Below are 19,556 nucleotides of genomic sequence, written 5' to 3'. Positions count from 1 at the left end.
AGGATGGGGCTGCGGGAAATAACTCTCTCTTCCACCACAGGTTTCACCACGCTTGTACGTTGTAAATCTTGTCATGCCATGTGCTTGCTTGGGTGGTCCGAGTTTGGCGGTCATTCGAATACTTGGTTCTTGCAGCCGAGCTCTAACCCTGCGGTTACTGGTCCAGGGTGGCCTCGGCTGATCCCCGGAGACCACCGTCAGCGACCTTCTTTGACCTTTGTCCAGAGATGGTTTAGCACCTCCATCCCCGGAGCAAGCGGCGAGCTTTGCGGTTGCGATTGCGAATGATGCCAGCTGAATTGTGCATACGCCGCCGCGGTAGTTATCGGTCGGTGCTAAGTGGTTGAAGATTAGCCGTCCGCCGGAGCGTTTTTTGACTTTGGCTCCGATACGTTAGATAGAGATAGGCCAAAGGATGCGGCTCTATTTTTGACTCGTCCTGCATATGGTCTGTACGAGGGACCATTTCTGGCGGTGAATTTGACTTTCACTAACCCAGAACTGATGGAGGGGCGGATGTAGGTACGAGGGGCAGACGGTTGAGTCCGCCGCGATAATTTGCAGGGATCGTTGCGCTGGCAGGGATTTGATAACGCCATTTGCGGCTTGCCAGCTGGATCGAATCAATCTACCTGAGGGTTGACCTGCGGGATATCGGGACTAAATCTTGCTGTCTGAGACATCGCCAGCCGTCGAAGGAGTTGTCGGCTCTTTCTCTGTCTTTTCGAGAATAATCAGCGCGTTTGCCCTGTGAGATTCCGGATTGATCACGGAGGGATGGAGTCCACAGATTCTTGATGCCGTGAGATGCATCGCTCTCCCGTGTTGATGCCTTTGTGCCTGAGTCATGAAAGGCCGGAAGCCTGAGGATTATTTCCACGTGATGCGTCTCGGCATCCTCCAGCCGCGAGCTTCTTTGACCCTTCCCCTCAAAACAGAGTGAGGGGAAAGCGTGGGACAACAAAAAACAAGACTTCAATCGCGCAGAATGGTGTTGGAACTTCATGTTTGGGGCCCCGGCTTCTCGCTGCCTTCTATCGACCCCCAATGCCTCGCGACCATTGCCTATTTTTCTCTCCTTGTCCCCAGGGACTCTTGGACGCTCGTCGCAAGTAGCGATCCAACCATCTCTCCAACCCGTACGTTGAGCTCCGCCCTACCTACATCACTCGATTAATCTGCAATCTGGCTGAAACGATCCTTGCTCGACCCCGCAGAGGAGCTTCCCGCCCTGAAGAATGGCTCGACATGGGTCAGCCGGTTCCGGAATATCGTGGATTATCTGCGCCAATACTCGAATGGCGCGTGGGATTTGGATCGCGATCTGAGCGCGCTGGAGAAGGCAGATAATGTTGCGTATGCGCGATTTGCTCCCCAGTTCGATAAATGTCACACGACTAACGATCAGACAACAGTTTCTCCTCCTTTGTCGAATCCCGCGCCCAAGCCCTCATCGATCTATCCCTATACGTGACCAGCCAGAATTACTATAGTGCCACATCCCCGGCATATGGTGCGATCCTTCAATGGCCCAACCAATGGATCCTTCCCCCGCAGCTGCACTCCGCAGCCAAATCGCGGACGGAATCGCTGGGCCTGTCGTCGTTGGACCTGGAAGCCGTGCGGGAACAACAGAAACGCGATCATTCAGCCGACATTGCGGCTGGGCGCATCCCTCAGAATCTCATCCGGCATCCCCGGGAGACGGTGTCTAGCCTCCTAGGCAAGACGTCACAACAGCATCAGTTCCGGCTAGAGGCGCTGACAGGGGAGCTGTTTGAGCCGTTGGAGGAGCTACTCGGTGATAAGACACATATGCTTTTGGCAAAGGCGCCGTCAAGCCTCGACTGTCTTGCAATAGGCTATCTGAGCCTAGCGCTAGTTCCGGAACTACCCCATACGTGGCTGCGCGATTTAATGCTGCGCAAGGCCCCACGCTTATCGCAGTATATCGAGCGCATGCGCCGCGAGCTATATGGAATTGTCAGCGTCTCCGATGCCTTCACCAATGACGGGCAATCATCACTCCCATGGCAGGCCCCGGAGCGCGCCCGACTAGCCACTATCGGATCAACGCTCGTCAACATGCTCGCCGACTCGACCCCGATATTGAAGGATATCCGCGTTAACAACCGATTACGTGAGACAGCCGAGTCAGCCGACTCCGGGCTGTCCGAGACGGAGGGCCAGGCGTTGTCAGCTTACACGAAACTTCAGGGAAAAGACACCCTCATCTCCATTGCAACGGTGGTCGGCGGCTTCGCCGCACTCGTCGGGTACATGGTCCATATCGGCATCTTCTCTGCGCCTGAAGAAGAGGCTGAGGAAGAGGAAAACGAGTTTGCGATACCCGAGTCTGTGGACGCTGGTGATTTCCTAGGGAGTCTCAAGGCGCAGAGCTAGATCCCGACTCATCTGGCCTGGTTTTTTGTTGGCTTAATGTCTTCGGCATGGCGCAGACGTGTACTATAGAACTTGGATTTAGCATTGTTGGGGTAACTATGGCATCAATCAATGGGATATATTCATCAGATAGCAGTCGATGGACTTAATCTCGCATCTTCCAGCAATCGAGCACAGCTTGACTGAACGTCACCTTCGAGGTTTCATCGGACGACCATCTACGCCCTACACACAACTCTCGCCTTTCCACATCGCCCAAGAGTGAGGTGATCGGTATACAAGACGGACATGTATCTTACTAGCACCCGATCGTCTACGTTGCTCTGTCCCCTGTATCCAACAAACAGACAAAGCGAGGAAGGCGTGAATATAGCTTCCCAAGGTGGGTACTAGCTTTTCCTTTCAACCTTCTAGAAGAGTCAAGCTGATTCCAGACGGAGGGAGGCGGGACAACAGTGCTCTTTCCTAATCCCATTCCAAGCCCATTTGGAAGGAACGACCCAACAGGCATCCCAACATAGCAGGCACGACCGTGACCTTTACGTGAGTCGTTCCTTCCTTGTATGTCACGTTGTTGATGGAAGGAAAGCACGATCACGGCCCCTCCGGGCAGCTCCTTCCTTCTGGTGCTTTTACGCTTCATGGGGCAGATGAGGAAGGTGCAACCCACCACTGCATGACCGCTCTTTCCGCACTTACCCTAACACGCCCAAGTATATACGGAAGGCACAACTGGCAACCAGGGTTCCGGGCATTGGGTAGCTCTATCCCTATATATCATATTTGACCGTCGCGGACGCTCCTTCTTGTTCAACCCCAGATGTTCTGGGAAGGAGCAACCCTGGTTAAGCCCAAGATGGAAGGTACGACCGGTGACCACTACCTCGTGGGTAGCTCCCCATTCCTTGTTTACAGAGATTGACACGTAGGGAAGGCGCGACCACCTGCTTTCTCCCAAACCATTCCAGTACTATACAAGGAAGGACCGATGCAGGTTGAGCCCAAGATGGAAAGCACTACCGGTGGTCTCGTGGGTAGCTCCTTCCTTCCCTATCCAGTGTAGGATCCGGCGTATAAGGAAGGTGCGACCGTCCGCTCTTTCCCGAATTTATTCTGGGTACCCTACGAGGAAGGAACGACCTGGTGTGGTACTCAACATAGAAGGCAAGACCATGAACTCGAGACCAGGTAGCTCCTTCTTTCCACATATGCAAGGCCCAGAAAAGAAGGAAGGTACAATCAGTCCGGGGCCGGGTAGCTCCTTCCTTTAAAGTCAACTGGAGCTGCTTGCGAAGAACAGAGGCAAGTTGCGACCATGGTGGTGCTCTTTCTTTCTTCGAGTAGGTGTCTTAGGTAGGAGCAACCTAGAATTAATCTTAAAGTCAGGCACGACCGGTACCCTTATGTTTGGGTCGCGATCCTTCCCATTTCATCCCAACACACTGAGTAGACATATTGGGAAGGAACGACCTGGGGTTGGGCTAAGGATGGAAGGAACGACTAGTGACATCTACGGAGTAGCTCTTTCCGTCCCAGTATTTGATGCTGTATCAACAGGGGACGGTGCAACTATCTAGGTAGCCCAGAGCTCCTTCCCTGTCGTAGATTCATGTCTCCCCTTTCTTCTGGAGAAGAAGTAAGAGACTAACTCCCAGCCGAGAGTATCTTAAGATGGCATTAAGCAGGCCCGGAAAGATGGTGGAACTTAGATGTTGCAATATCCGGCGGTATATCTTACGCTCCGAGCAAGATTTAATGTCATCGAAGCTCGGTAATCAAAGAAACAGTGTGGTTGAGATAGACCAGCTCAACCAGCAATCACACCCGTCGGGTCTCAGGCGCTATACCTCTTTCCAGTTCGCAGATCAAACCATTGTTCACAAGCGGTGACTTCTGCAGCACGTGAGGTTTCCTCGCTGTCGGCGACTAACTCAAGGTTGGGATCTATATATAGGTGAGACAACTGCGCGAACATTGCTGCCTTGCGAGTATATAGTAGTTGTTGTACTCCGTATGTCTCGGACTGCTCTGTTACGGAGTCAGGGCGAGGCTGTGCTGTACTAGTCTGTCCGACTATGGGCTAAGCTAGGCGACTCCGATAGGATCCAACCGAGATATGGAGTCGAACTCATGGCTGTTTCTAACTTTCTTCAGGGGTAAACACATAGGTGAGCTGAGATGGTGCGGCCCGGGGGTTGCAACGCGGACCCCGAGATTCCGAGGGTTAGAGGCTGAGTTTGCGTAATCACCTTCACTGACGTAGGCTGTCTACTAGCAACGTACCTAGAGTGGAAGGAGATAGATAGCGTGTATAGGTATTTCTTTGAATGATCTAGTTGAATGTTCAAGGTATGGTTTGGTCTGCTCTGTTCTTCAGCGGTTCGAATGGCCGCGAGACCAAGAAATGATTCGTATTGGCTATAAATAGACGCTGGCTGCCGTGGGCGGCTGGTGAAGCAAGCCATCCCGCCTCTTGGATATATTTAGTATGCGAGACCTCCTTCTTCGGCTTTGGCTAAAAAGGCCAGCAGAAGTTCAGGGCGTTCATGAGGAGGTTGGCCTAGAAGACTGTGGAGAAACAACGGAGATTACAAGTCCTAACCTTCTCTATTTGTACTGTCGTAGTATGGAGTGAGGATGAGCTAGATAATGAGGCTTTTATTGAAGCGGAATGGTCTATGTATCTGGTATTGTATGTCCAGATACAGCAACCAAGTGGAGAAGGCATGTACATGATCTCGTTAAAATAGAACGGAAGGAATTGCAGTGGTATATTCTATGTACAACGAAGAGAAGGATCGCTGTTGAAGGGCATGTCCCTAACAGGATTTAGAGAAGTGCAAATAGACAAAAAGAAGAGGAGCCGCAGATTTATTCAGAGTAGTCGATGTCAACGACGAGACGGACGGGGCCGGCAACGCTGTTACCGCCGATACCGTCAACACCCTCCTCGGCCTTGGAGTAAGCATTGTGCATCTTGGTAGCGAGGTTGGTGATGTAGGAGCAGCCGTCGCCGGTGTGGGAGCAGATCTTCATGCCCTGGACTTCCTGCTTGGCCATCTGAACCTGGATGGCAGAGACATCCCAGCCAGACCAGCCGTCGTTGCCAGAGTTACCGAAGTCAATTTCACCCCAGGTGCAAGAGTATCCACCGTACTCGTCGACAGGGAGGGCAGTTCCCTTGGCAGCACCCCAGGCACCCTGGGTGTCCTCGTCAAAGGCGACGTACTTGGTCTCGCCGGGGTTGATGGTGAGGCTGAGAGCAGAGTTACCGTACCAGCCGGTGAGCTTGCCGTCGGGACCAAACTTGTTCCAGAAGACGATGGTCCAGGCGTCGGACTTGGCACCGTTAAACTGCACGACGTACTTGTACTTGCAGGCCTTGTCCTCGTCGACCTCGATGATGTTGCTGCCCCATGGGTTGCCGACGTTGCCCTTGTACCAGATGTACTCGAGGAGGTTGGCCACGGTGGCCTCGCCGAAGCCGCTGCGAGAGTAGGAGTCGGAGGTATCGTGCCAGTTGGAGCAAGTTCCAGAAGCGGATGAGACGGTCTCGTCGTCGTCAGAAGAGTCCGAGGTGCTGGTGGAGGTGGAAGTAGCAGAAGCGGTGGCAGTGGTGGTGTCGGCAACAGTGAGAGCAGCAGCGACGTTCACATTGACATCGGCGGTGGCAGTAGCGGCAGCACCGCCAGCGTACTCGTTGGTCCAAGAGACAACCTTTCCGTCAATGACGGCAGTGACGATGTCGCCGACAGCGCGCTTCTCCTCGTGGGCCTTATGAGCATGGCGACGCTCATGGCCGTGCATGCGGGCAACGGCCGAACCAGCCGTCAAGGCGGTTGCAAGGATCATGGAGTTCTTGAGCTGCATCTTTGATGTGTTTTTGCTTTTGTTGATCGGGGGATTCAACGTCAAGTCGGACTATATATACAATCTATATCGCGATTGCCAAGTGAAAGAGATTCTTCAGATCTGAAACGCAGGACAAAGAGTGGATGTTTCCTGGACAATGAATGACTGAGAGGCCGCACCAGCGATTCTCTCGAAAGACGGAAACGAAAAGGAGTGTGTTGCGAGTCTCGATGAGATCCAGAAACGATGAGGAAAAGAGAGAAAAAGAACAAGAGGGCGAGGAGGGAGGAGCCAGTGGTTAAAAGCGCTTCTCTGCGCTGTGCAGTCCACACTGTATACCCACTGGTGGTGGAGGCAGTCAGGTGCCGTAACTCTGAAACACACAATGGCTAATTTAAAACGGGGCATATTCAGGGAAAAGCAATAAAGACTACTTTCAATTGGTCAAGTCTGAATAAGTGTCCCTGAATGATGGAAATGTGGGACATTGATTGGATGAGAGCCAAGTCTAAATCCCCACCGGCCTGACGAGTCGCGGACTTCTCGTCAGTCTAGACCTCAACCATCCTTGCTCATCACAGCCAATCTCGCTCAATATGAGGGGTCATCCGTGTATCCCGGTGGTAAGGATACGGAGGTTTCAACGTCCCAAATCGCTGGGGTTGGCTCTGTTGTGCGGTGCCAGTCCCTGACAGCATCACCCTGCAGGACTTCAGGTACGTCTTCTGTTTGGGCCCAGCACATTTCTGACAGGCAAACCAGGGCATCGCTCGGGAAATGAAAGACTGCGACGTGTTGGAACGAACTGGTTCCTCCCATCGTTGCCAATGGGTTGACGTCTCCGCAGAGGGACTGTGCCTAAAATCAGGCAATCGTCTTTTAACCACCCTTCTCGAGCAAAGCCCTCTTCTCCGTCAATTCCGGACCTGATCCCTGTGTGATGTCTGAATAATCGTCCCTTGGACTGATCGAGGTGGCATGAATCAGGATCTACGGTGTGTGCCTTTCGCCACGTCAGACCCACGGGTGCCATCGGATTCAATGAGAGATGAGTGCTTGCACTTTTCCTTCAACAGATGGAGGGGTCGAGACTGCGAAAAGTCTGCTTGTACTCCGTGCCTGAGCCACGAACGTTGTCTCTGACTCGAAGAAAGACCGCCTTTTGTGCGCTTTGTAGCATCGAGTTGCCCACTGCTCGAGGTACCCGTCGTGGCTTCCACGGCCCCAGAGCGGTACAACGCCGGGCCATTCGCCTTGAGACGAACACCAGAGCCCCTGACTCAGCTCCTCGACCCCTAAGTTCTCAGATCAGTGAGATGACTGCTAAAATTATGCCACCTTAACTGACCTCTTTCCGTTTCTATCCAACTTCGGACTTCGTCGTTCGTCCTCTCGTTTGAACGCCTTCTCACCCTCAAGTTTTCGACCCGTCTGGCCCCGAGCAGCGGGTCGAAAAGACGGCCAGCGATGGCTAAGACGCTATTTTAGCCCGTGTTTTGGATCAACTGCCGTCCGCAGCCAACGGACCTTGCCCGAGCGGATCATGAAACTCGCCTCGCTAGCCCTGATCAGTCCAGGCTCGAGAATCGGCTTGGCTGCTTCTTCGAAGCTTCTGGATCCAATTCGTGAGAATTGGTACTTTGTGCTCTCATGCTATTCTTGTTGCTGGGCAGTTTTGGTCCTTGATAAAGGAGTTCTCTCTTTGTCGGGACTCGGTGCGATGCAATTATCTTGTGTGTGGAGTATAAAAATAAACAACGGTTCCTTGGGCTCCTGATCCGTGGTTGGGGAAGAGCATATCCATGGCTGCAATGTAATACCCGTGCAAAAAAGCCCTGAGCAGAAGAAATGATAGGCCAGTAACTCTGGAACAATGACTGATGAAATCGCAAACGCTGGGCTAGAGGCTGAAGGCTCTTGAAATTGGGCAGCTCTCATTAAACTCTTCTGATGGGAACCATGGGTCGGGTGCCCATCGGCATTGATTTTGCGAGTCATTGCCTTGTGTAGCAGGTAAAATTCGGTACACTTCAAAGAGCAACTGTTTCTGGAATTCAAGTTCATTCACGAATCACAATGTACTACTATGTTGTATGTCTCGGGACCAACTTGAAGCCTTTGAAGGCTCGCGCTGGTAACACAGAGCCAGTCTACTTCGGGCTAGTCAATCATGACTTTGACATTTGACCGCCTCACCAAGTGTTCTTGCTGTCACTTCGACTTCAATTCTTACCCTTCCTGTGTCACTCGTTCTCTCTGTTGTGTTGTTGATCTCTTAAGCAGTCGTGCGCAATGTCGCTTTGTCATGCTCACTACATATCTCCTACAGCGAAGCAGACGCACACTTGAGTCGAGTGAATGTAGTGATGATTCTGTGGCACACAATTCAACAAATGGGCATGCAAAATGATCTGAATATTGACTCTATATGATTACTTAAGATCTACACCGCTACTAAAAGCAGCTCCTCCAGCCTCAGCATCCACCTTGACACTCTCATCCAACCCGCAAACTCGGAATAGCATCTGCGGCGTTAGCTCCTTATCGAGACCCGGAATCCCGTCGCGCTTGAGCTTCTCCATTCCCTCCCGAATAGCCACGCAGGCCGGACCGAGTCCAGCGAATGGGAAGATGATGATCCGGAAACCGATCTCACGAGCTTGAGCGGCGGTGATGGATGGCGTCGAGCCATGCTCAACCATGTTGAGGAGCAACGGCCATCCGGCAAGGTCAGCGACGACCTGACGAGCCATCTCGATGGACGAGATACCCTCAAGGAAGCCAACATCTGCGCCGGCGTCCCGCGCAGCTCGGAGTCGTGCAAGACTATCCTTATACCCGTTTACTTGGAGGGCGTCTGTGCGAGCGATGATGACAATGTCGCTGCCAATGCGCTTGCGCGCCTGCACGGCTGCTCGGATCCGAGTGACGTATGTGTCGGTGTCTACGAGGATCTTACCCCCCAGATGGCCGCACCGTTTCGTCTGGACCTGATCTTCGAGGTGGAAGGCTGCGACGCCCGAGCGAGCGTATTGCTCCGTGGTGCGGGCGACCATGATCGGTCCGCCGTAGCCGGTGTCGGCGTCTGCAATCACAGGGGTTGAGGGAGAGAGATTGCTGATCATTTCGGCGTTACTCCGCATGTCGTTGAGCGTGCAGATTCCGAGGTCGGCTTGGCCGTGCACGGAGGCGGCTGTACCGGCGCCGGTCTATCTCGTCCTCGATTTTAGCTGGATACTTTATCTTGTACGTCGGATCAAGGGGGCAGACCATATAGAGAGCGTCGAAGCCGACGTTGAGAGCAATGCGGGCCGAGAGGCCATCGTAGACACCAGGCGCGGTTATGAACGCGTTAGGGTCCTGGAGGGCTTTGCGGAGATTCGAGGCGCCGGTATTCATTTTGAAGACTGTGCAATGCTTTGCTCATCAGATAGAGTCCTCTCCAAGAAAGTGCAGCTGCAATTTAGACGTGTAGAGAAGAATGGCGGAGGACGCCACTTCCAACGGCTATAGAGAGGGAGATCTAGAAAAGAAGCCGAGGGCGAGATCGGAAGCTTAGCTAAGCCGGCGATCGTCGTCTTGTGATTTGGGGAGCGCTTCTTCTGCACAAATCGCCGTCTCCAGTTGTCGAACCTGCTCCATCTCCACCTCTAGTCCAGTCGAACTGTCGAAGGAGAAACAGAAGCGTCAACTCTCATGCCCCGATCCGCCATTGTACAAGAGTACAACCCCACTCCCACGCTCTCGGTCGACAGCAAAACCGCCCAGCACCAGCATGAAGGCATCGTCGCGCGTCCATCGGGCTACCGAGTGTCATGGCACGCCAACCCGGCCGTAGAGCTGCACCACTTTGGCCAGTCACACCCGATGAAGCCATGGCGACTCACCCTCACCAAGCAGCTCGTCCTTGCATATGGCATGCACCATGCAATGGACCTATACCACTCGCGCGCCGCAACACCCGAAGAGCTCAACGACTTTCACACATCCGACTACCTCGAGTTCCTACAAAACGTGATTCCCGGTGATATGGAGAAAGCCGATCTGAGCGAGTCAATAGCTCGCTTCAACTTTGGTGACGACTGCCCGATCTTCGACGGTCTCTTCCAATACTGCTCGCTCTACTCTGGCGCCTCCATCGACGCCGCCCGCAAGCTCTGCAACAACCAGGCCGACATAGCAATCAACTGGTCCGGCGGGCTACATCACGCGAAGAAGGCCGAAGCCAGCGGCTTCTGCTACATCAACGACATTGTCCTCGCCGTACTCCAGCTTCTCCGCGTCCACCCGCGCGTCATGTACATCGACATCGACGTTCACCATGGCGACGGCGTCGAACAAGCCTTCTGGTCCTCCGACCGCGTTCTAACCGTCTCCTTCCACAAATACGACAAGGAAAACTTCTTCCCAGGGACCGGACCCCTCGACAGCACGGGCCCCACGCACCCGCTCAACCCAGGCGCACACCACGCCGTCAACGTGCCCCTCAACGACGGCATCGACGACGATTCGTACGTCCAGCTCTTCCACGACGTCATCGGTGCCTGCGTCGAATCTTTCCGCCCCTCCGCAATCGTCCTCCAATGCGGCGCCGATTCCCTCGGCTGCGACCGCCTCGGCTGCTTCAATCTAAACGTCGCCGCGCACGGCGCCTGCGTCGCCTTTGTGAAAACATTCAACCTCCCCCTCCTCGTCGTCGGCGGCGGCGGCTACACACCCCGCAACGTCTCCCGCGCCTGGGCCCACGAAACCTCCATCCTCATCGACGCCCAGGATAAAATCGACCCGGAGATCCCGGAAAACGTCACCTTCCGCAACCACTTTGGGCCCGACTTCTCGCTCTTCCCGCCGCTCTCCGAGATGCGCAAGCTAGAGAATAAGAACTCCCGAGCGTACCTGCAGAATATCGTGCAGACGATCCGCGAGCAGCTGAGGTATATCCAGGCTGCGCCGAGCGTGCAGATGTCGGTTATCCCCCCAGATCTGCTGGGGCTTCGCGAGGATACAGAGAAGGAGATTGAGGAGGAGATTGCGCGGTTGGAAGAGGAGAGGGAAGACGATGGTGTTGGAAAGAGTTCGAGACGCAGGGATGCAGAGAAAGGGAGTGGACTCAAGGGGGAGTTGTATTCGTGATTTCGTCGCTTCGTCAAGTTATTGAGTTTGGTGTTGGTGGAATGGCGTTATGGGAAAAATGGGTCGGTCGACAGTTGGATGGATACCTCTGATGCATTTTCTGGCGAAAGGAGTCTGGAACTCGAAAAGACAGTGCGTGCATTGCATCCGCAGCTAGATACTCCTGCAGCGTCTGGCCTCCAAGTCATGCAACTTCTATACGATTACTACAAGTGTGAGAAGTGTATAGGTACCGAATGGACATTACTTATTAAGGTACACACTGTACTGTATCTCAGCAGCGAATCGCGAAACTAAGCAGATACCCGTATATATCACCAGTGCCACCCATTAATCAGCCCTTCCTTTTACTCCTATAACGTGTTTTCAGTGTTTTCAAGTTTTATTTATGTAGTACTATTTATGTTGAAGGTTGGCTCACTTTTCTTCGCATAGACAAAATGCAGATCGGGTATCCAATATAAGTCAGGTCAGTTGATGACGATGGCGGTGTGGGGTAGCGGATTGGTAATGAATATCCGAATCCGTCCCAGAGAACTAGTTGATGATGATGATGGTGAGGAGGAAGAGGAGGAGGATAAAAGGCCGTCTAGACTCGATCGAGGCATGTCACGCACATACGGAGTAAGCGGGCGTGTGCCTAGGAGGCAGTGCAGTTACGTCACGGCAAGGCACGGCCATCGCAGCGAGAGTGAGACGCGGGGAAGAAGATATACTTTGGCCCTCCTACTATCTTCCCTTTAACCATGTAGCGCAGTGGAGGCACCCCGCGCAGGGAAAACGTGACTGCGGGCAGGAGCACGGGTACTGCCTCACGGCTTGGTTTCTTCCAGTGCGTCGACGTACTTGTCGACCTCGCTGGTTTTCGAGTCCGTGCGCTCCACGACCTCCTGTTTGATTTCCGGCTTGGCTGCTGCTGGCTTAGTATCCGGGATGAGGGGTTCTGGTTTCTCGTTCTCCGACTGGACGGCTGCTGGCATATCGGCGCCGTTCATGGAGTGAGACTTGTAGGCGGGAATCTCAAAGTTGTCCCATGTTTCTCCTTCAAAGATCGGAGCAATCGCCTTGATTTGCTTTTTGGCAAGTTCAGGGTCATGGGAGTCACTTAAGGTCATCAGTTAGTACGCTGCTGTCTCTTGCCTTGCGCCGAGGTAAACGTACACGTGAGCGTTGATAATCCAATCGAGGCCCTCTTCGCCCTCCTCGGAGCCGCCAGGTTCACTGTGCACTGCGCGGAAAAGGCGGGGGTGCCACTCGACACCCTGTTCAGCTCGCTTGGCCGCTTCTTCACGTTGACGGTCCTCTATTTTGGTCTTTTCGTCCGTGGCAGTCTCATGGTCTCGCGCAATAATGGCCTTGACTGTGCTTTGCCACAACCGTTGCGACTCGCGCTCACCTTGTTGGTCAATAGGACGGGTCGTAGGGAAAGTTGGCTTGGATTTCGCAGCGTTGAAGAGAAGTTCCTTGTCATGCGACTGCGAAAGTTAGCTCAAGGACCGAATTGCAAGGAGAACTCGGGTAGCCGACGTACATGAACGGACTTGATATGCATTTCTCCGTTCCAGAGGCCAGAAAGCTCATAGTAGACTTCTCCGGTTTTCTCATTCTTGATCGTCCCACCGATAGCATTGTAAGTACCGGAGAAGTAACCTTTGGTCTTGAATTCAATGTCCGCGACAAGGTCGTTTTCGGGGCACCGCACGAAACTGTGGTCTCCAAGCTCATACTTCATCTTTCCGAACAGGATGCCTCTGGCGTACATGTTCGGCTGTGTCAGGATGCTGTGCGAACGTTAGCCTAGCTACCATCATATACAGTTCATTCCACATACTATCGCTCGCCCCGTTCCTTATCCTTCCCGCGGTTCAAGAATCGTAGAATGGCGATACCCTCCATCATACTTGCGGCGGAGTTACCGAGGAATCTGCTTCGCGGTTTAAGTGTGCCGTCAATTCGGATATGGTGTTCTGGGGCCATGAAGAAGTAGCTTGACTTGGGCGGGTGATGGGAGGTTTGTTCGGAGATATAGTATCCATGTGTACCGTCAGGATATTTCCAGGAGCAGGTGTAGGTTTCTCCGAGTACGGGATTCAACGGCTTCTTGACACCACTATAATCCATTCATCAGCTGAACGTGTCCGCGACCGGAGTATAGAGAGACAGGGCGTACGGAGGTTTGATGTGCCATCCGCTAAGATAGAACTTGACAACAGAGACGAAGCGTTCGAGAGGGTCATCGTTATCGGGCATAGGAAGTAGGGTTTCGGGATGTGCCATGAAACTAGATCCGGGTTAGCCATGTTGATTTCACAATACGGGATTCACGGGACGCTCTTGACACCAGCGGAGATCGATACATACTTTGTGATCCGCTCCAGCATAGATCGGGGTTCTAGAATAAAGGTGGGCAAAACAACCCGGCTGAGGTCGGCCCCCGGTCGGAGCTGGGAAATAATGTGGGTAAGGACTGTTGCGAAACACAGACTCGTCAGAGAACGCTCGGCACGAATCTATACGATCGGAAGAAGATGAAAAGCACATACCATTTCCCTGATCGGGCTCGACAACCTCATCTTCCCCGCTCCCAGGGTCAGTTTTTGGGTCTTCGGTCGACGAACGGTTGCCTGAAGAACCCCAGAGATAGCTCCAGTCAGCGGACATGATGGCCGAGAAGATAAGAGAAAACCGAGATTATCTCGATGAGCTTAGATGCAGCGCATGGAATTGACAGCAAAAAAAGGATGCCTGTTCTCGGAACGACAGGGGAAGCAAAAGGGAGGCTGTGTCGAGAAAAAAGAGGAGGGGAAAGCGAAAATGACGTTGGGGGATGACGGCAAAGTTCACACTCACTCGCGAGCGATGACCGACGGCGGATATGCGCAACAGGAAGCTTGGGCATGGCTACAGCGTGCTTCGCTTTGGTGTTTGTTCTATGCTGTGTCGCTTGGTGGGCAGGAGTCTTCTAGGGGCTTTATTTGAGTCTATCTGAGTAGTGAGAAAAAAAAGAAAGACGAAGACTGAGGTCATTTGGGCTCCGCTGCTCGGGAGGGTCTGCGCATTTTATATGGGCTGTTTTTGTCCACTTGACGATCACCCCGCCACCTTTCAAGTGACGCCAGACAGGCTAAGCGGTTTGTCAGTCCAGAGTCCAAAGGCATAATAATTTGTTTTGCTGTCCACCGTCTTCTCGTCTATCAGAGGGAGCCACATAGCTTGGCGAGTGGGGTGATTTTGCGGCAGAAACCCTGTGGAAGATTCGAAGAAAGCTATTATTCTTCCTCCTGCAAGCGAGAATATACAGACCGCTATTCCGCCCAGGGGTATAGTACCTAGCGGGGCAAACGACATAATAATGAGAGTCAGAGCGGAAGAGCTCGCAGCTCAGATCCCTTTCAACGTCCAGGGCACATCTCCTCCTGTAATCTCTTGGACAAACTTTGGATTCGGGTTCTGCAGCATGACATGGAAATGCTCGACGGCATGTACTGATTTGAGCGATCTCCAGTTCTTGAACCACACGACCTGGAAGCGCAGAAAGATGAAACGTCAGTTTAGCCACGCAAATGACATAGTGTGTGTAACACCAGCCACGCAGATCCACGTACCTGGCTCGGTGATATCTGCGAACAAAACGTCTTTTTCACATAATCATCGATTTCCTTCCTCGCGAGGGGCGTGAGATCATCTGTCGCCGGGTCGTCTTCTAGCGCGAACTTCGTCCACACGACCAGGTGAACGATGCCATGGGCCAAGCCATAGGGCCAGTCATTGTGTAATATCCGGATATCCTCTGCGCTCGCGATATTTCACTGTCAGCCAAAACCATGCGTATGCGCCGTGTCGCATTCGTGATGGGCGACTTACCAGCATACTCGAACGGCCGTCCCTTGGGCTTCAGGTCCTCTGCAATGCCGTCTCCCCATCGAAGTCTTTCCTTGACCACAAACCGCATTATCGATCCATAGTTCGCGATAATTTGCTCTTTGTACTCGAGGTAACGTCTTAGGTCGCTGGGCAATCGTTGAAACTGATCAATCTGGTTGGTTTCTAACACAGTAAGCCCATCAGCGGGAGCCTGTGAAGACAGGGGTTGAGTTTGAACCGTTCAACGCACCAACTATCTGTCGCACCAGTTCCCACCCTTGTCTCCGATACTGTTCGTCTGGTGTTGAGAGGATGCTGATGTTCTTTTCGGACTGGTTTCGCAGAAAGCTCGGGCAATCAGTCGTCCACTGCGCCGGCGGAATATTGACATTCCAGTAGGGAATGTTGTTCTCCGAGGCTTGGTAGCAGGGTGCGCTCACAGCTTGACGGGGTTCCCATTTCTCATCGACAGCTGTAAGAGTGGCGACTGTGTTAGACATGACACGGTTCAATGGTACTGGTCGTCGGAGAAAGGCCGTGAGATGCTACAGACAGGGGAGGAGGATGAGCCGAACAAGGGTTCAAGGGGGTTGAATCAGTGAGTCGTAGTAAGACATTATCGCTGAACATATTTCACTGTTCATCTGAATTGGTCAATGGGCGGAGGACATAGCCGCACCAGACCCGCCCCCCAGACGTTTCCAGAAGGGATTGACATGCCCTTAAGAAAAGTGGAAGTATAAAAGGAGCCTCGGTGGAGAGCTAGATATGTATTGGATCCTTACGAAGGATCCATCGATTGAGACATGGTTGAATCAACCGGAAGAAAAGGGGGGCAAAACAACCTTATGTAGAGAACTCGTCTGCCTAGGTATCTACCATGTGGCGCCACCTGCATTAGCAGCCGTTGACCCGGCCTTATCTTGTCGTCATCATAGATAGTTGGCGACACTGTTGTTCCCCATGCTGAATCAAGCCTACATAGATGGTAAAGTAAAGTATACTGTGTAATATATCGTCTTGGTAAATTCCGTTAGCAAGTGGCCAAATCAGACAAGACTTGCGATTTCAGGCCCATCAGACCGGACAATTGATACGCCAGCTGCTGTCAACTCCCGGACCGTTTCCTCCCAGCCGGAGCCTGGAACCACACACTCTGTCGCATCTTGTACGACGTGGCTTTGGAACCCTGCGACAGCAGCATCGAGGGCTGTGTATTTGACGCAGAAATCCCCCGCGACCCCAACGACAAAAACGTCCGTGACACCCCTGTCTGTTAAAAAAGTCCGGAGATCGGCATTTACGGACACGATCGCGGGATCCTGATTCCCAAATGCATCTGCGAACGCTGAATACATTTCAACGCGCGGATGCATACCCTTTTGTACGAACAGGTCTATCTTGCTGACATCAATTTCGGGTATAATCTCCGCGCCTGGAGTTCGTTGAACGCAGTGCACGGGCCATAGCGTCTGTTGTTTCGTCTCGGTGTGTTTTCCGGGAGCCGGATTAACCATCTCGATCCTACACTCGAAGGGCCGGTTGTTGGGCGTGGGATGATTCGTCGCGAAAGAAATGTGATCCAGGGGATGGTAGTCTTGAGATGCGACACGGACCGCAAATCCGGGATGTGCAAGCAGCGAGTTTATCGTCGGGGCCAAGTCGCGAGCACCTTGTACCGCGAGCGATCCGTTCTACGCCCAGGAAGAGAGATGATCAGTATGAGTAACGGAGTGAGGGGCACAAAAGAACTGTATTTACCGGCGGACAAAAGTCCTCTTGCATATCAACGACGATCAACGCAGCTTTCATTGTGATAGTTGAGGTTGTAAGTGAGGAAGAACGGGCGCTGGGCGTAAGCCAAGCCCGGTGGTCTTCTCACAGAATCCACGAGTCTGCCCGCCAAAGATAAAGAAGTGGCAGCTGCATTCCGTATGTTGGGGTCTTTATCTGTTTGGCTTCAACATCATGCTTGAAGGAAGTGCTCGAGTCTGCTAGGACGGAAGAGGCTAGTCTGACGATTTATAGAGTCGCTGACTCAGCCGGCGCAACACAAAACTCCCACCACAACAAGCAAACTTCGCACAGCTTTCTCTTTCACTCTCCAGCATCAGGGCTGCGGCCCTTTCTCGTGACCACCATTTCTTACACCGTAGTTTTCTATGAATATCATGATAAACTTGTCAAAGGTATGCGACACCCGAATAGAATCCGCCCAGGCCCAATTTCATGATGAATTTTTATTATTGGAGCTGTCTGAGCTCGCAATGCGGACAACCTCTTAAATACGCTTTTATCTTTCTGACTTGATCTTACTCAATGCACTTGCATCACTCCCTTTGTCTACTGGTGTAGCCTTGCTAATAAATGCAGCCATTCCAGGAACCTTTCAGTGAACATACTTTCCGGCCTCCTTAGTTCGCCGTGTGGGAAAACTTTTCCGCCAATCCATCCTCATACAACATACCATCCTCCTTGAAGCCTCTTGTAGGTAATTGCTTAGCAAGATGGCTTATGATCCACGGCTAGCCGGTGCGGGCACTGCGACTCAGAACGCTCCAACACCTCCCCCTCCTCCTGCGGAGACAGCTCAAGCTCCGAATGCTAGCTCAAGCTCTGGTGGTCAATCAGATTCCTACAAACTCCGGTTCTGCACTGTATGTGCTTCCAACCAGAACCGCTCAATGGAGGCTCATCTCCGTCTATCTACCGCCTCGTCACCCTTCCCTGTAATCTCCTTTGGAACGGGTTCCCTAGTCCGCCTACCAGGCCCCTCTATCACACAACCTAATGTCTATAACTTCAACTCAACCTCGTACTCACAAATGTACGAAGAGCTATTCTCCAAGGATGAGCGTCTGTATCGAAATAACGGTATTCTGAACATGCTCGATCGAAACCGCAATGTGAAATGGGGGCCTGAGCGTTTCCAGGATTGGGTGCCTGGGCTGCCGCGGATAGACCACGTCTCCAAAGGAGACAAGGGAGCTCAGGGGACTGAAGGAGGCGTAGTAGACGTCATCATCACCTGCGAGGAGCGGTGCTGGGATGCTGTTGTGGATGACCTCATGAACAAAGGCTCTCCTCTAAATCGGCCCGTGCATGTGTTCAATGTCGACATCCGCGATAACCACGAGGAAGCTCTTGTAGGCGGCAAGGCCATCCTGGATTTAGCTACACGACTGAACGAGACTGCTACCCAGGAACAAAAGGCACTCGGTGCTGAGGGCTGGGAGAACGGCACTGGCGAGGCTCGAAGGAGTTTCGACGAAAAGGTTCCTGAGATTCTTGCATCATGGCAAGAGAAGTGGCCTAACCTGCCGGCACTTTGGACTCTCGCTTGGTTATAGTCTTGTCGACCCCGTGACCCGTTCAAGATTATCTTTGATTTTGATACCACCCATTATGACTCCAATGTACCCCGTGCCTTCTGATGGAAAGATGACTTCTCACTTCACACCTCCCACTACGCCATAATAGAGTCCTCCGACTTCCTCGAGCTGTCAAGGCTACGACAGGCGCCTCAAATACTGCTAATAGGATGATCTGCTCGATCTGCACTTCAACTGTTCTCAGGATGAACGCATAGAACCATATCTACCCGTTCACTACTACCACATATACCCGAAGCTCTCTTTAAATACCTATTACGTGGGATATGGCTCGCTTTGATCACGTTGTAATAGCTATATCCTAGAACTCAGAAATGCTACATAATCCCATACTAAGCCAACGATGGTCTCGTCGCGATGATATACTCCTTCCTACAGGCCAGCCGCGTCCATGTTTCTAAAAATCACAGTCTGCAGGTCCACTGCTTGACGCTATGAATCGATAGATGGCCAAACTGAGCTAATCTACATTGGGTATAACAAAAAGACGGAAGCTAGCCCCATTTATCCTTAGCTTCTTTCCTGTTGTTTCTGACTGCGGTTGCTAGGTCTTCGAAGTCGCGATGGGGCGAAGGTCGGTAAGGGTAATGCATCAGGTCGCTCAAGTGTCTCTTGACTGAATCCGTTTTCCATTATAATCTCAGTAGCAGAAGTAGTAGGTACTACTACCTAGTATATGATGGTGGTGTCAATACAACCCAATGTGATTGGAATCGCAGTGAGCGGATTGGTGGGACGACGCCGGAACTGGATCTTATTGGCGAATGGCGGCGCGCGTTCCAACTGAGGACGCCAAAACGACACGAGCTCAAGCACTCGCAGCTCGACCGTTGAATGATCAAATGAATCCTTTGTATCGACATCACCACTCGCCTTGAACGTAAACTTTCTTCCTCAAGCGATCCTTGCTCT

General features: G+C 52.5%; 8 protein-coding genes across 8 annotated transcripts; 3 read left to right on the top strand and 5 right to left on the bottom strand.

The window, feature by feature from the left end:
* The first annotated feature begins 794 nt into the window (after nucleotides 1-794).
* On the top strand, nucleotides 795-2,512 carry BJX68DRAFT_142478 (Tom37 C-terminal domain-containing protein). The gene is made up of 3 exons (XM_071036497.1): nucleotides 795-1,139; nucleotides 1,218-1,356; nucleotides 1,416-2,512. Exons 1-3 carry the CDS (start codon nucleotides 989-991, stop codon nucleotides 2,401-2,403), a joined length of 1,278 nt encoding a protein of 425 aa, XP_070903787.1. The 5' UTR covers nucleotides 795-988; the 3' UTR covers nucleotides 2,404-2,512.
* Nucleotides 2,513-5,255: 2,743 nt separating this feature from the next.
* Nucleotides 5,256-6,668, bottom strand: aspf4 (allergen Asp F4). The gene has a single exon (XM_071036496.1). It carries the CDS (start codon nucleotides 6,271-6,273, stop codon nucleotides 5,275-5,277), a length of 999 nt encoding a protein of 332 aa, XP_070903786.1. The 5' UTR covers nucleotides 6,274-6,668; the 3' UTR covers nucleotides 5,256-5,274.
* Nucleotides 6,669-8,687: 2,019 nt separating this feature from the next.
* Nucleotides 8,688-9,654, bottom strand: BJX68DRAFT_262357 (isocitrate lyase/PEP mutase family protein; the record flags this gene model as incomplete). The annotated part of the gene is made up of 2 exons (XM_071044418.1): nucleotides 8,688-9,464; nucleotides 9,526-9,654. 2 exons carry the CDS (start codon nucleotides 9,652-9,654, stop codon nucleotides 8,688-8,690), a joined length of 906 nt encoding a protein of 301 aa, XP_070903785.1.
* A 221-nt stretch (nucleotides 9,655-9,875) lies between these two features.
* On the top strand, nucleotides 9,876-11,649 carry hosA (histone deacetylase HOS2). The gene has a single exon (XM_071038644.1). It carries the CDS (start codon nucleotides 9,952-9,954, stop codon nucleotides 11,386-11,388), a length of 1,437 nt encoding a protein of 478 aa, XP_070903784.1. The 5' UTR covers nucleotides 9,876-9,951; the 3' UTR covers nucleotides 11,389-11,649.
* BJX68DRAFT_227296 (OSBP family protein) lies at nucleotides 11,650-14,298 on the bottom strand. Its single transcript, XM_071038643.1, has 7 exons — nucleotides 13,932-14,298; nucleotides 13,750-13,855; nucleotides 13,559-13,669; nucleotides 13,220-13,498; nucleotides 12,920-13,169; nucleotides 12,550-12,863; nucleotides 11,650-12,492 (listed from the first exon to the last, which is right to left on the bottom strand). The coding sequence occupies exons 1-7, from the start codon at nucleotides 14,047-14,049 to the stop codon at nucleotides 12,201-12,203; spliced, it is 1,470 nt and encodes a 489-aa protein (XP_070903783.1). The 5' UTR covers nucleotides 14,050-14,298; the 3' UTR covers nucleotides 11,650-12,200.
* Nucleotides 14,299-16,057, bottom strand: BJX68DRAFT_227287 (GIG1 family protein). The gene is made up of 4 exons (XM_071038642.1): nucleotides 15,503-16,057; nucleotides 15,253-15,435; nucleotides 14,994-15,178; nucleotides 14,299-14,910 (listed from the first exon to the last, which is right to left on the bottom strand). The coding sequence occupies exons 1-4, from the start codon at nucleotides 15,750-15,752 to the stop codon at nucleotides 14,770-14,772; spliced, it is 759 nt and encodes a 252-aa protein (XP_070903782.1). The 5' UTR covers nucleotides 15,753-16,057; the 3' UTR covers nucleotides 14,299-14,769.
* An 8-nt stretch (nucleotides 16,058-16,065) lies between these two features.
* Nucleotides 16,066-17,224, bottom strand: BJX68DRAFT_227282 (Isochorismatase-like protein). The gene has a single exon (XM_071038641.1). It carries the CDS (start codon nucleotides 16,767-16,769, stop codon nucleotides 16,302-16,304), a length of 468 nt encoding a protein of 155 aa, XP_070903781.1. The 5' UTR covers nucleotides 16,770-17,224; the 3' UTR covers nucleotides 16,066-16,301.
* A 111-nt stretch (nucleotides 17,225-17,335) lies between these two features.
* On the top strand, nucleotides 17,336-19,056 carry ssuA (RNA polymerase II subunit A C-terminal domain phosphatase). Its single transcript, XM_071038640.1, has one exon. It carries the CDS (start codon nucleotides 17,760-17,762, stop codon nucleotides 18,600-18,602), a length of 843 nt encoding a protein of 280 aa, XP_070903780.1. The 5' UTR covers nucleotides 17,336-17,759; the 3' UTR covers nucleotides 18,603-19,056.
* The last annotated feature ends 500 nt before the right edge of the window (nucleotides 19,057-19,556 follow it).

The sequence above is a fragment of the Aspergillus pseudodeflectus genome (genome assembly GCF_044049435.1).
Source record: "Aspergillus pseudodeflectus strain CBS 756.74 chromosome Unknown BJX68scaffold_4, whole genome shotgun sequence".
NCBI classification, from domain to species: domain Eukaryota; kingdom Fungi; phylum Ascomycota; class Eurotiomycetes; order Eurotiales; family Aspergillaceae; genus Aspergillus; species Aspergillus pseudodeflectus.
Note: the sequence above shows the minus strand (reverse complement) of the source record. Positions and strands in the feature narration are given on the sequence as shown.

Coding starts and splice junctions, on each gene's coding strand:
- hosA (XM_071038644.1), top strand. CDS start 9,952: ATGCCCCGATCCGCCATTGTACAAGAGTACAACCCCACTCCCACGCTC.
- ssuA (XM_071038640.1), top strand. CDS start 17,760: ATGGCTTATGATCCACGGCTAGCCGGTGCGGGCACTGCGACTCAGAAC.
- BJX68DRAFT_227296 (XM_071038643.1), bottom strand. CDS start 14,049: ATGTCCGCTGACTGGAGCTATCTCTGGGGTTCTTCAGGCAACCGTTCG. Junction 13,670..13,749: donor ATGCTGGAGCGGATCACAAA/GTATGTATCGAT, acceptor ACCCGGATCTAG/TTTCATGGCACATCCCGAAA. Junction 13,499..13,558: donor GGATGGCACATCAAACCTCC/GTACGCCCTGTC, acceptor AATGGATTATAG/TGGTGTCAAGAAGCCGTTGA.
- BJX68DRAFT_227282 (XM_071038641.1), bottom strand. CDS start 16,769: ATGGTTAATCCGGCTCCCGGAAAACACACCGAGACGAAACAACAGACG.
- BJX68DRAFT_142478 (XM_071036497.1), top strand. CDS start 989: ATGGTGTTGGAACTTCATGTTTGGGGCCCCGGCTTCTCGCTGCCTTCT. Junction 1,140..1,217: donor TCCAACCATCTCTCCAACCC/GTACGTTGAGCT, acceptor TCGACCCCGCAG/AGGAGCTTCCCGCCCTGAAG. Junction 1,357..1,415: donor GAGAAGGCAGATAATGTTGC/GTATGCGCGATT, acceptor ATCAGACAACAG/TTTCTCCTCCTTTGTCGAAT.
- aspf4 (XM_071036496.1), bottom strand. CDS start 6,273: ATGCAGCTCAAGAACTCCATGATCCTTGCAACCGCCTTGACGGCTGGT.
- BJX68DRAFT_227287 (XM_071038642.1), bottom strand. CDS start 15,752: ATGTCTAACACAGTCGCCACTCTTACAGCTGTCGATGAGAAATGGGAA. Junction 15,436..15,502: donor ACTGGTGCGACAGATAGTTG/GTGCGTTGAACG, acceptor TTACTGTGTTAG/AAACCAACCAGATTGATCAG. Junction 14,911..14,993: donor CGCAGATATCACCGAGCCAG/GTACGTGGATCT, acceptor CTGCGCTTCCAG/GTCGTGTGGTTCAAGAACTG.